Source organism: Coenobita brevimanus, chromosome 72, assembly GCF_032717465.1.
Source record: "Coenobita brevimanus isolate Jiangsu-jjx chromosome 72, ASM3271746v2, whole genome shotgun sequence".
NCBI lineage: Eukaryota > Metazoa > Arthropoda > Malacostraca > Decapoda > Coenobitidae > Coenobita > Coenobita brevimanus.
Genome location: NC_137025.1, coordinates 4,491,783 through 4,504,174, shown reverse-complemented (window position 1 = coordinate 4,504,174; position 12,392 = coordinate 4,491,783). Strand labels below are relative to the sequence as shown.

Below are 12,392 nucleotides of genomic sequence, written 5' to 3'. Positions count from 1 at the left end.
GGACTACATCTGTTTACTGGTGAACACGTGGTTTTGTTTACCTGAGTCACGTGGTTAAAATGACACGTGGTTTTATTTACGTGAGAGCCACATGGTACATTGGACATGTGGCATTGCTTACCAGAGTGTCACATTGTAGAATGAGCACGTGGCTTTGTTTACCTGGGAATCACGTGGTAGGAACGCGGCTTTGTTTACCTGAGAGCCACGTGATCGAATAGTTGTTTGTGTGACCACGTGGAAAGCACCTGGGACCTGGGACCTTACCTCCGCAACCCACACGGCCTTGTCCACACACCTGCCTTGGAGAGAGAGAGAGAGAGAGAGAGAGAGAGAGAGAGAGAGAGAGAGGGAGAGAGAGAGAATTCTGTAAATCGCAACTGAACACACACACACACACACACACACACACACACACACACACACACACACACACACACACACACACACACACACACACACACACACATCGTACATCCAGCGACCTTGATGTCTTTGGTATTGAGGTGTGTGTGTGTGTGTGTGTGTGTGTGTGTGTGTGTGTGTGTGTGTGTGTGTGTGTGTGTCCTTGTGCCACACCTGCCTAACACACACACACACACACACACACACACACACACACACACACACACACACACACACACACACACATTCATACATACGTACACACACCTCAGTACCAAAGATATCCATATCAGATTTAGACACATACTTATACGTACATACATATAACATGTTTTGCGCACACACACACACACACACACACACACACACACACACACACACACACACACACACACACACACACACACACACACACACACACACACACACACACACACACACACACACACACACACACACACACACACACTCTCTCTCTCTCTCTCTCTCTCTCTCTCTCTCTCTCACAGCCCCCATCTCTTAAACCCTATAATATAAACCTCTCTCACTTACAGCCTGTATGACCTCACACCCTTTTATTCCTCCCTCAAGCTCCCTTTCCAACCCCACTGTCTTCATAAAACCCCCTAACAATCCCTCTTCAAATCCTTTACATCCGCTAAAATCTCACAACCTTTCACCCTCCCTCAGCTCCTCTCCCCCATTCTAAACCTCATATCTCCCTCTCTTAAATTCACAGCCCCACCTTCTTCCTCCTCAACCCCTCTCACATTTCACCCTTCCACCCATCTCAGTTGCCCCACATAACCCCAGCAAACCTCTTACAACCTTTTGAAACCCCTCCACAACCCTTCTAACCTCCTGCCTCTCTATATAAACCTCTCTAACCCCCATCTCTCTCTTCCCATCAGCTGTGACGAGTGGGGTTCGCATCCTGGGTCCAACTCTTGGGTTTGTGTTGGGCTTCTTTTGCACCCGCCTCTATGTGGACCCTCTACAGCACCCTGGCATTGACCCCACTGACCCCAGATGGATAGGTGCCTGGTGGTTAGGTGAGTCTCTTGTGTGGGTGTGGAGGGGGGTGGTCTGAAGGGCTTAGGTGAGTATGGGGATAAGTGACTCTGGGGAGAGGTTTCTTGTGAGTTTTTTATTGTAGGGGGTTTGTGAGGGTCAGGTAAGTTTATAGGGTTTAGACTAATCTGAGGGTTACCAGTAGCTGATTCTGGGGGAGGTTTGGAGGAGCTGGAGGTCTTTTTGGAGAGGTTAGGTGAATATGGGAGTTAAATGTCCGTGAGGCAGGTTTCTTGGGAGTTAGGCCAGTTTATGGAGTTTAGGTGAGTCTGAGGTCAAGCATTTCCTCATGACTAGCATCATACTCTATGTTAATCTCTTATTACAGTGCAGAACTGAAGATGATGAGATGGCAGTTTTACATCTAGTTAAAGTGAATAGTGTATAGTTGATTTTATTTAGGTTAGATTAAATTGATTTGGTTTGGTTCAAATGAAAGGTCCCTAATTAGGTTTTCCTTTTTTCTTTTTTCAATAACTTGTTTTACCATTCATTTTCACAGCAGATAGACCGATTCACCATGTCCTTCACCCAGGAACTCCTTATTAATCACTACTCCTGAGCAGCCCCCATATCCATGGGGTGTCAGAGGGCAGTGGCAGAATGTTTAATTTCTGGCAGAAAAGATCAATACTGAATGAGTCCCATCATCAACCATTGGAAACAGATAAAAAATTCCATACAAAGCGGAAAGTAGAAAAAATATTTAAATTGCTTAACAGGTCATTGTTAACAGGAATTCATTTGTGTTTCATAACTGCTGCACACTTTTTCAGGGCCAGATTAAGTTAGTTTGGTGTTGGGTCAAGGAGATTAGAAATCAGTATTTACATTTTATAAAGTCTGGATCCATGTACAGTTTACTAGGTTAGGTTAATTGAAACTTAGGTAAAGTCAGGAACAGATTTGTTACTAAATAAAGTCACTTATTAAAAATGCAATTAGCTGTTAATTTAATCTTCATTACAGTAAGTGAAATCTAAGATTTCCAGTAGACAGGGTAAAGGTAGTTTGAATAGAGTAATGTGAAGTATGTGGGCAACCTGGGTTAGTTTAGTACATTTGGTCTTTTTTTTTTTTAATTTTCTATCTTGATTATCTTATTGTATACATATTGTACCAGGATGACATTTAGCAGTGTCATTGAAATATCATAGTGCATCCATAGCACTATTGAAAAGATTAGGAGAAATACACTGAGGTGGTTTGGACATGTGGAGAGGATGGAGAATGAAAGACTGACTAAGAGGGTGTATGTAGGTGAGGTGGAGGGAGGGAGAGGGAGGGGTAGACCAAGGATGAGGTGGAGGGATGGAGTTGAGAGGTATATGAGGGAGGGGGGGGTGAGCTGGGGGGAGGGGAGTCAAATGGTGGGTGACAGAGTGACTTGGAGGCGTTTTGTCTGCGGCCACCCTTTGCGGGATTAGGGCGTCGGGCTATAGATAGATAGATACATAGCAACACAAAGTTCAGTTAAGGTACTGTAGTCAGTAGCTGCTCATAAGAATGGTACAATAATTCTGTAGGTGCTGGTGCTGCAACACCTTTTCACTCATTCCTCCATTGACATTGACAGGACTGGTGGTGGTGGCAGTAGCACTGTTCCTAACCAGTTTGGCCATGTTTGCCTTCCCGCGCCGCCTGCCTCATGCCCCACGCCCATCCCGCCAAGCACCACATCGACCCGCCCCGCCTCGCAGCCTCTCGGGTGGGTATCCTGCTGCTGTGCACGGCCTCCAGTAGTCCATTTTTCAAATCTGACAAAGATCCTCAAACCCTTTCATCTCGGTTGATGGAGAGTTGTCAGCTTGGACAGTAATTTGTTCTTGTAACCAAGGAGACTCATTCATTCCTAATAATCATAGCTCATCAAATTTCATGCAACCTTGACTTCATAGTGTATTCAAGTTGTGAGAGTGGCCTACACAGACCATATTCCAACAACCGTAACTAAGAAGCAAAGAGTGGTCCTCCTGTCATATAAAAACTAACTGACTGTAGTAACCAAGAAGAGTCACTCCTTCGTCATAACTAAAGGTTGTTGAATATTCGGCACTCACAATTTAATTTGTGAAGTATGACGAGTTTCACAATAAATTTCAGATAATTAAGAACAATTTTTGCCAGAAAAATGGTGGACATGAGAAGATTCTGCTCTCTCCTTTACTTCTGCCTTCTTAAGTAAACATTAGTCCTGACAGGAAGTTAACTGGTTATAAGTTGTTTTGTGCATGAGTGTCCAGAAAAGTCTAGTATTGTTACCTAGATTGTTTTTAATATAGCAGTAAGTTATATTAATGATGCATTTGCTGTTTACCCCATTCAATCTGGGCAAGTGTCATATGAGTCTATTTAGCTTGAGTAAGTTGTCTCTGGGTGTTCAAGGTTAGAGCACTCTCATTGCCCATACCACCCAAGCATATTTATGTATTTATTCATTCATCCGTCCATCCATCATCCAATTCTTTGTTGCCCCATGAGGAGCAGAGGAGCACGGGGTTAGGCAAGTTGGTCCTGACATTTAAGATGAGAGTGACCAGCCTCACTCATCCCCAAGTGGCATTATGTGAGCAATAAACCCCAACCATCCCTTGGATATAAACCTGCACAGGCTCAATCCGATTGGAGCACCTTAATTACCCACTGGTGCCATAATTTGGTTATATGGTTACCACCCAGCATAGTAAATGGTTTCCTGGTGTACAGGAAACCATTTGGCTCGTCACTCAGTGTAGAGTCACCCATAGGCAGAAGGAAGGGGAAAGAATGAGAGAAAGAAAGACAGAAGAGGGAATGTAAAGTCACCTGTAGGCAAAAGGAAGTGGAAAGAATGAAGGAAAGAATGACAGAAGAATAAGGAAGGACGAGAGGAAAGGACAGACACCCAAAACAGCACTATATCGAGTGAGTGGATGGTGAGCACCCCCATCTACCACCAGTATATTTATTTATTTATTTTTCTCATTAGAGCCAGGCGATTTATTGAGCCTGAGAAGTTCCTAGGCAGTTGGAAGTATAACGTATAATATTATCATTCAGGATGTCATTAGTTTAGCAATAAATGATTTTACTGAAGTTTACTAATAGTGAACAGGTATTTCATAAAGATAATATGTTGTATTACATGACAAATCTTGTATGGTATATAAAGTACAAGTGCTTTATTCTTAAACTCCTTAATCTGATGCTGTGCAGTACGGTATATTCTCTTGTTTATTCTTGGTATCTCCAGAGAAGCCATTTTTAGTGGTGTGGTTGAAACAGTCTTTGTTAAACTGTTCACAACCTGATCTCTCACCCTAAGATGAATAAAATCATTTCAAAGTAGCAAGAATAAGATAAAAAATATGTCACTGATTTGAAGATGTTAAGGGTAATGACATGCACAAAGGAAACAGATTACTATTCTAAGAAATGGGAAGTATTTTTAACTCATTCACCAATTTTTTTTTTATCATGATTTATACATGTACAGTACTCTTTATGTCTCGTTTCAGTAACCCTCTCTATTCTGTAGTTTATACATGTACAAAAAAGTGTCATTAAATTATGCTGTCTTTAGAATGGTTTATCCATCAGTCAGTTCTTTATTTCCTCTTCAAGAGCATAGGGGGTTTTGGACTAGGGTACTCAGTCCAGTTACCTGAACTGAAAGTTACCAGTAATTTTTCCCATCTGGTTGGAGCACCTTTACTTGCTAGACCACCATATGTCCATTGGTTGGTTATATCATGGTTACTGACCCTTTGAAGTAAGTTATCTTGATACAGGAAGCCATTTGGTGTGTCGCTCAGTGTAAAGTCATGTATAGATTAAAAAAAAAAAAGTTCTTGTCTACACATCATCATCAGTAGCAGCAGCAGCAGCAGCAGCAGTATCAGTAGTAGCAGCAGCAGCAGCAGCAGCAGTATCAGTAGTAGCAGCAGCAGCAGCAGCAACGGCAGCAGCAGCAGCAGCAGCGGCAGCGGCAGCAGCAGCGCTTCCCAGAAAGATTAGTGTGGTGTGCTGTCTCAGCATTCATGAAACTTTGGTGATGAGAGAATCAACCATGTTCTCTGTTACAACAGTCTTGACCTTTTCACCTCCAGATTTCGTACGAGCAGTATGGCGTCTGGTCCAGAATCGCATCCTGCTGCTGCGCACGGCCTCCAGTGTCCTGCACATCCTTCCAATTGCTGGACTTTACACCTTCTTGCCAAAGTACCTAGAGAGTCAGTTCCGCCTACCAGTTCACAGTGCTGCCCTCGTGTCTGGTTAGTGATTCTCTCATGTCTGGTTAGTATTGCCTTTGTATCTAGTTGGGGATACTTTCTAATTTACTGGTAATATTATCTCTTTAAATATTAGAAGCCTTTTATTAAACTAAATAAAATCATCTAGAGGTGGCCTGAAATTTTTCTTGGGTACATGGATCTAATGTGGTGCATGGAGGAGTACTGTGCAAGGTACAAGGTATGAATGATATTCATAGATATGCATATTAGTGAAGGAGCATATTAGAGAAAAATGTTATACAATGGTGCCCCTAGTACTGTACTGTATTATGTTATTTAGTTGTACAACTTTGGGTAGCACAGTAAGTATGGTGCCAGCAAATGGCAAGCCTCACATGAGCCAGGGAGTTGCCAGGGATATCTGGATTATTCATTTAGTTGTGGGTTTTGAAGTTATCATACCCATAGGCTAGTATGGGACTCATTCTTTCTGATGAGTTTCTAAGTAAAATAAAGTATTTTTTTCCAGACCCTTGCATAAGCATCAGTGGATTTTCGTTTTAGTTGGTGTTTTTCTGATGTTGTTGTACCCACAGGTTAGGACTCCTTCTCTCGTGAGTTTATAGGTAAATTAAAATTATTTTTGCTGGTCACTTGTGTAGTAGTAGTTGTTCCCTAGGCAGTCTGGCCGAACAGTCCCGGGTCACTTGTGTTTTGAAGTTAGCCCAAGTTTTGGTACCAGACAGCCCGACTGTTCTCGTTTTGTAGCTGCTGCAATATTGACAGTTAACCACATCTTTAGTTTATCAGTGACTGCAGCATATTAGCTACTGTACCATTTGTTTATTGAAGTACAACATAGTACACCTATTAGATACTGAACCAGTGGAAGTAACTATTGTGGAGACTGGTTCGTTCTTTAACCATAACAATTTTACTGTCATATTGACACATTGTGCTTCTCAGTAATCTCCTTCACTGATATGTGTTAAAGTTGTGTTAAAGTAATATACTGAGGAGTTTTGCAGTCCAGTATATATTTATTGCTCATTAGTGTATGATTGTACTGTACTACTTTCTTGCCTTGCTAATAGTAATTAAAAAAAAAATTATGACTCACTCCTTGTGAATTCAAATACACCTTGCATTACAGGTATTGGGGGTATCCTGGTGATGGGTGTGGGCATCTTTGCGTCAGGTGTGTTCATTCGGCGAGCCAAACCATCTCCCAGAGCAGTGGCCGGGTGGATCGCTCTCAGTGCCCTCATATACTCAATTGGTGAGTGGGTGTGGGAGGGAGTGATGAAGGAGGAGGAGTAAAGAGAGGAAGTAGACCTTTTTATTGTACAGTAAGGAAGAACTAAAGGCTGAAACCCAGTAAAATGTCATTCCTTCGTTATAAGACCAAGACATTGTCTTGAAAAATTGTAGTGTAAGTAGGGGGGAAAAGTTCGGCTTGGAAAAAGATTGGAGATGAGATATGAAGAGCCTATGGCTTCACCCCTCATAGAGGACCTGTGTGCTTACATCCCCCTATTTAACCCATCATGTGTGTGATTACATGAAGAAAAGTCAAGGCAAGGGAGAATGGAGAAGAAAATCAGGAAGCTAGACAGTAAGGTTGTGTCCTGCTATACACTATACAACTGCATTATATAACCCAAAGATGGTCCATTCTACCCTCATTGCAGTGTCACTCCTCACACAACAACACATTGTCACCTCATGCACCCCTTCTGTCGGTACAGTGCAGACAGGCCTTCAGCAGAACCTCAACAAATCTCCTTGGTTACTTGGCTGAAGTGGCTGGATTTCTGCAGTCTATTGTGTGTAACCTGTTGAACATGGTGCCACAAAGAAATAAAAAAATAATTATGATAATAATAATGATGTAGCGGCCGTAGCTCAGTGGGTTAGAGCGCTCCGCTCTGACCAAAGGGTCGGAGGATCGAATCAACGTAAGGGTCATTGATAGACATCAGGAAGGGCATCCGGTCATAAAAATGCTACATGCTCCGGTCCAAAAGTCCTCTACCCAGGGGCAACGCCTTAGCCCTTCAGAGATACCAGGCATAAAACCAAATTATTATTATTTTTTTAATAATAATAATAATAATAATAATAGTAATAATAATAATACACCAGGAAATAATTTACCACACAGGGTGGTAACCATATAACCAAATAACGGCACCTGGTGCTTATGTGGATAGCCTGATTAAGGCGCTCCAATCAGATTGAGCTGGTGAAGATTTATATCCAAGGGATGGTTCGGGTTTATTTCTCACGTAATGCCACTCAGGGATGAGTGAGGCTGGTCACTCTCATCTTAAATGTCAGGACCAACTTGCCTAGCCCCAGGCTCCTATGCTCCTTATGGGGCAACATAGGATTGGATGATGGATGGATGGATGGATAATAATATTATGACACCAGGTGGTTTAGTGGGCAATTAAGGCGCTCCAATCGGATTGAGCCTGTGCAGGTTTCTGTCCAAGGGGTGGTTAGGGTCTATTGCTCACGTAATGCCACCCAGGGATGAGTCAGGACCAACTCGCCTAGCCCCAGGCTCCTACACTCCTGATGGGGCAACACAGGATTAGATGATGATGATGATGATGATAAAAATAATAATAATAATTATAATTATAATAATAATAAAGTGAAATAAGAAGAGGTGTAGGCAGATGCCATGAGGTGCTTAACCTCGGTGCTCATCTGTGGCCTCACCCCCCCCCCCCCCCTCAAATATCCTTTGGGACTGGATCACTGTCTCGTCCAGGTTGCCACAGTTAGGTGTTATCCTAGGTACTCATTTTTACCTACCAACCCATAAAGGGTGGATGGACACCTTAGTTGAGTGATGCCAGCTGCCTGCACCAGGATTCAAACCCTGATGATAGTGGGCCAGGAGCTTTGCAGTTGAGAACTCTGACCACTCAGACACTTCGGTGGATAATAATAATAATAATGATGATCATCATCATCAGTAAACAATGGATGAACTAGAGAATGAAAAAGAAAGAGGGAGTACAATATGATGAATTAGTTGCCACTTATTAAAACCACACATGTTTTGCTAATGGATGAGTGATGAGTAAGTGAAGGAGGTAACTGAGTGAGGGTGAGAGGATGGGAGACCAGTTTAATAGTTATAATAAAGGAACCAGGATGAATAATTCATAATTGGGTGGAATGAATAGGTGAAGAAGAGTGGAAGTGCTGAGGTGAAATTTAGTGAAGTGCTGACAGAAACTAACAAATGCTGACTGTGGTAGAAGTGTCATACAGTACCTCACTTCCCTGTAACTTAGAGAGGGGAATGCTTATTGAGAATGAGAAAGGCTAACCTTGAGTGTGGGGAAGTGTTGACAACAGAGGGTAAGAGGACTGTTTGTACATGTAGTGAAAAAAGTATCCTAACTGAAGTGATGAATTATTTCATAATAAATCTGCTTAAAAAAAGAGGCAAAATTAAAAGAAAAATTCATCATCATTGTGGGTCATCATACTTGTGCTTAAGATAAATATAGTGTTGAATGGACATAGTATTCCATATGTTATACCTTTTTTATGATGTATTGATAAGATATGACTTACATATAAGCTACATGGCTAATTACTGGAGAATATTTTCAAACAAGTTTTCATACACATTTTCTACAATTTCAAATTGTAAGGACAGAAAATGTACTGATCCATATTTGAACAGCTGTACTTAAGGCTGAAGGAGAGCTTAAGTAAAGAAGAAGAAGAAGAAATACCCCTGGGGTGTAGGGTTCTAGGTCCAGGCTGCTGTAGTCCAGTGCATCTAAAGATGGGGGAGGGGGGGAATCTCTTCCTACATTACCCCTTTCAGGGTATAGGGATCAGAGTCTAGCATGTCATTGTTCAAAAATTTGTTCCCCATGATGACATTGCACTAGTACAAATCCTTCATTTATTTCATTAGAGATATTCCTGCATAATGATTATTTACTTTATAGGGATGCTGATCCTGATGTTCGTGGGCTGCCCTCCTGAGGACTTTGTAGGACTGGAGGAGGACCAGAAGTGAGTGTGTTTGTGTATAGTTGACTTATTTAGTCACTTTACTACAAGAGATCTTTCCTAAGTTGTATTAAAATGTCTGGCAGGAGGGGGGGGGGAAGTCATCTAATTTAAGTCAGTGAGATTACATAATTCCCTTTCTCTGAGGGTTTCTTTGTAAGCTAAATATTGCTGATCATGTGCTGGTAGCAAGAAACGAGATGAAAATAATGCCTTCCTATTGGAAGGGTAAACTGAGACTGCTACAGAATCTCCCATCATGAAGAGACCTCAGCAAAATAAGACTGTATGAAGATGAATGAAACACTACATTGTCATACTGAAGGAGTTAACCTCTTTGCTTTGTGAGCTTCTATCAGCTTAATAAGCTTGTTAACTGTTGTTCCTGTACTGTGGTTTGAAAAAAAAATGCAGCTTTTAATGGTGAATTAGTGTATAGTATCTTAATTATCTATCAATCTATCTACTCTGTAGCCAGACACTTTAATCCTGCAGGGGGGGTGGCCACAAACAAATCACTGTCCCCTGCTGTTTTGCTGCCCTCCCCCTTACCAAACTTACACCCTCCCTCCTCTCTCATATACCACTGTACTTTTAATTAGCTACTCTGAATTGACTACTTGCAGAAAAGTGTAGAGTTTTACAGTAATCAAGCTAGTCACTTCCTATCTTCCTTTTTTTTTAATTATTATCCTTTTATTAAAAGCAGCAGGTAGTCATTGTGAGATCAGAAGAAACCTCACTGTATTGTTGTAGAATTTATCATAGTCAGGGTAATGATTGTCTTATGCTTTATCTTGTATACAATACAGTATGTCCTTATTATAACTTTGCCTTTTTTTTTTTTTTTTTTTTTTTTTTTTTTTTTACTATTAAATTCAGAGTAGATTTCATAAAGAGGGCCAACTATGACTACATTACTAAATTTGCCAGGTTTCTCCCAGTTTGCAATGACAGTTATCTGGAAAAGTTGTTATTTTTGGAAAGCATTCTTGATGTACAGTATAATGAGAACTGTCTATACTGTGCTCCATCATGTCAGTTGATGCCATATTATTACCCTTTTTTCTCCTCTCTCAGTGGCAGCAAACACTTCACATCAGTCTGTGAACTTACTTGTGGTGTGTGTGACACCTCAACATTCGCCCCTGTGTGTGACCAGAAAGGCCGCACATATTTCTCATCTTGCCATCTGGGCTGTGCCAATGCAACACTCAGGAAGGACACTAACCAACTTGTGGTAAGCACAGACTGGTCTGCAATATGTCCACCATAACTTAGCTTTTTTCCACTTAACTCCATTGTAAAGTAAGACAGTATTTGTAACTACGGTTGTACAGCTCTTCCATACTTCTTTGTAACTAGCACCATAATCTAGTGTTAATCTCTTGTTACAGTTTATTTTTCTGTAACAGCAATAGTATGGTTCTGCACCATTTCCATAGCACTTTATTATGACTTGCTCCATATTCAGGTGTTAATCTCATGTTACTGCTCAGAATGCAAGATGGAGATGGCAGTTTTAGGCCAAGATAAGGTAGACAGTATAAGCTTGTTTAGAGTGAGTAAGCAAAGTTGCACTGAGTAAGAATAACCAAAGTTCATAATTCTACCATCTTTGTTCTTATTCTTTCTTTGTTTCTGGATCCTACATAACCCTGTCTTTAAGTGGAAAAAAGGGTCAGGAAGATGGTAATGATGATGATAATTGTGATTATAATGGTGATGATGATGATGTTTCTTCCTACAGAGAACAGAATGTGAGAAGTATCATACATGCAGCAGAATTTCTTTCCGATCACCTTCAGCATCTTCCAGTACTGTATGATACAGTAGACGGCATATGAAAATTGCCATTTGAAACCAGAAGTATTAAAAATTATGGTGTTTTGGTTTTATGACCATAAGAATGAGCTTCATATATTATTATGGAAGTATTAGAAATTCAGGGGGTTGTTGCCTCTCCTAACATTGATGGGGCTCTCCCGCCGTGCTAAGGGATATTTGTATGTGGTATGTGTTAGGAGTGTATTGTTGTATGGTAATGAGATCAGGACAGTAAAGGAAGAGGATATTCAGAGGCTTAGTTGTACAGAAGTGACAGTGATTAGATGGATGTGTAGTCCATTCTTAAATACGAGGCCTGAGGGGACTAGGATTGTGATTGAAGAGTTGAGAGGAAGAATGGGGTTTGAATGTATTGGTTTTGTGATGAGGAGGGGTAGATTGAGAGAGTTTGGGCATGTGGAGAGAATGAAGGATGATAATTGGGTGTAGAGGGTGGGAGGTGTAAACACTGGGGATAGGGTTGCAAGAGGCATACCATAAAAGACCTGGAACAAGGTCATAGAATGATAAGGGACTGAAATTGAAGCTGCCAGATCTAGCAGCATGGAGAGGCACCATTAGGTGACCAAGGCTGATGCATGCAAGGATGTCGGAGCCACCATAAACGATATGATACAGCATATTATGGGAGGAAACACAACCACATACATTGTACCAGCCTTGCTGAGGTGACAAAAACTGTTATGCTTATCCAGTACAAGTATAGTGATTTTAGTCAGCGCTTTTTCCATTCTTACTTTGTGTTGTTTATGTATTGCGTTGATTTAAGGTCATATCATTGATCCCTTCAATCTTATAATGTAC

The 12,392-nt window shown here is 41.2% G+C and overlaps 1 protein-coding gene across 1 annotated transcript in view; it reads left to right on the top strand.

The window, feature by feature from the left end:
• The window catches only part of LOC145407242 (solute carrier organic anion transporter family member 74D-like), a 35,709-nt gene that overhangs the window by 4,079 nt on the left and 19,238 nt on the right, over positions 1-12,392 (top strand). Inside the window, exons 3-8 of the mRNA XM_080278276.1 lie at positions 1,317-1,457; positions 3,053-3,184; positions 5,565-5,729; positions 6,844-6,969; positions 9,677-9,743; positions 10,821-10,980. Coding sequence (XP_080134402.1) covers positions 1,317-1,457; positions 3,053-3,184; positions 5,565-5,729; positions 6,844-6,969; positions 9,677-9,743; positions 10,821-10,980 — 791 coding nt within the window. The remainder of the gene's footprint in view (positions 1-1,316; positions 1,458-3,052; positions 3,185-5,564; positions 5,730-6,843; positions 6,970-9,676; positions 9,744-10,820; positions 10,981-12,392) is intronic.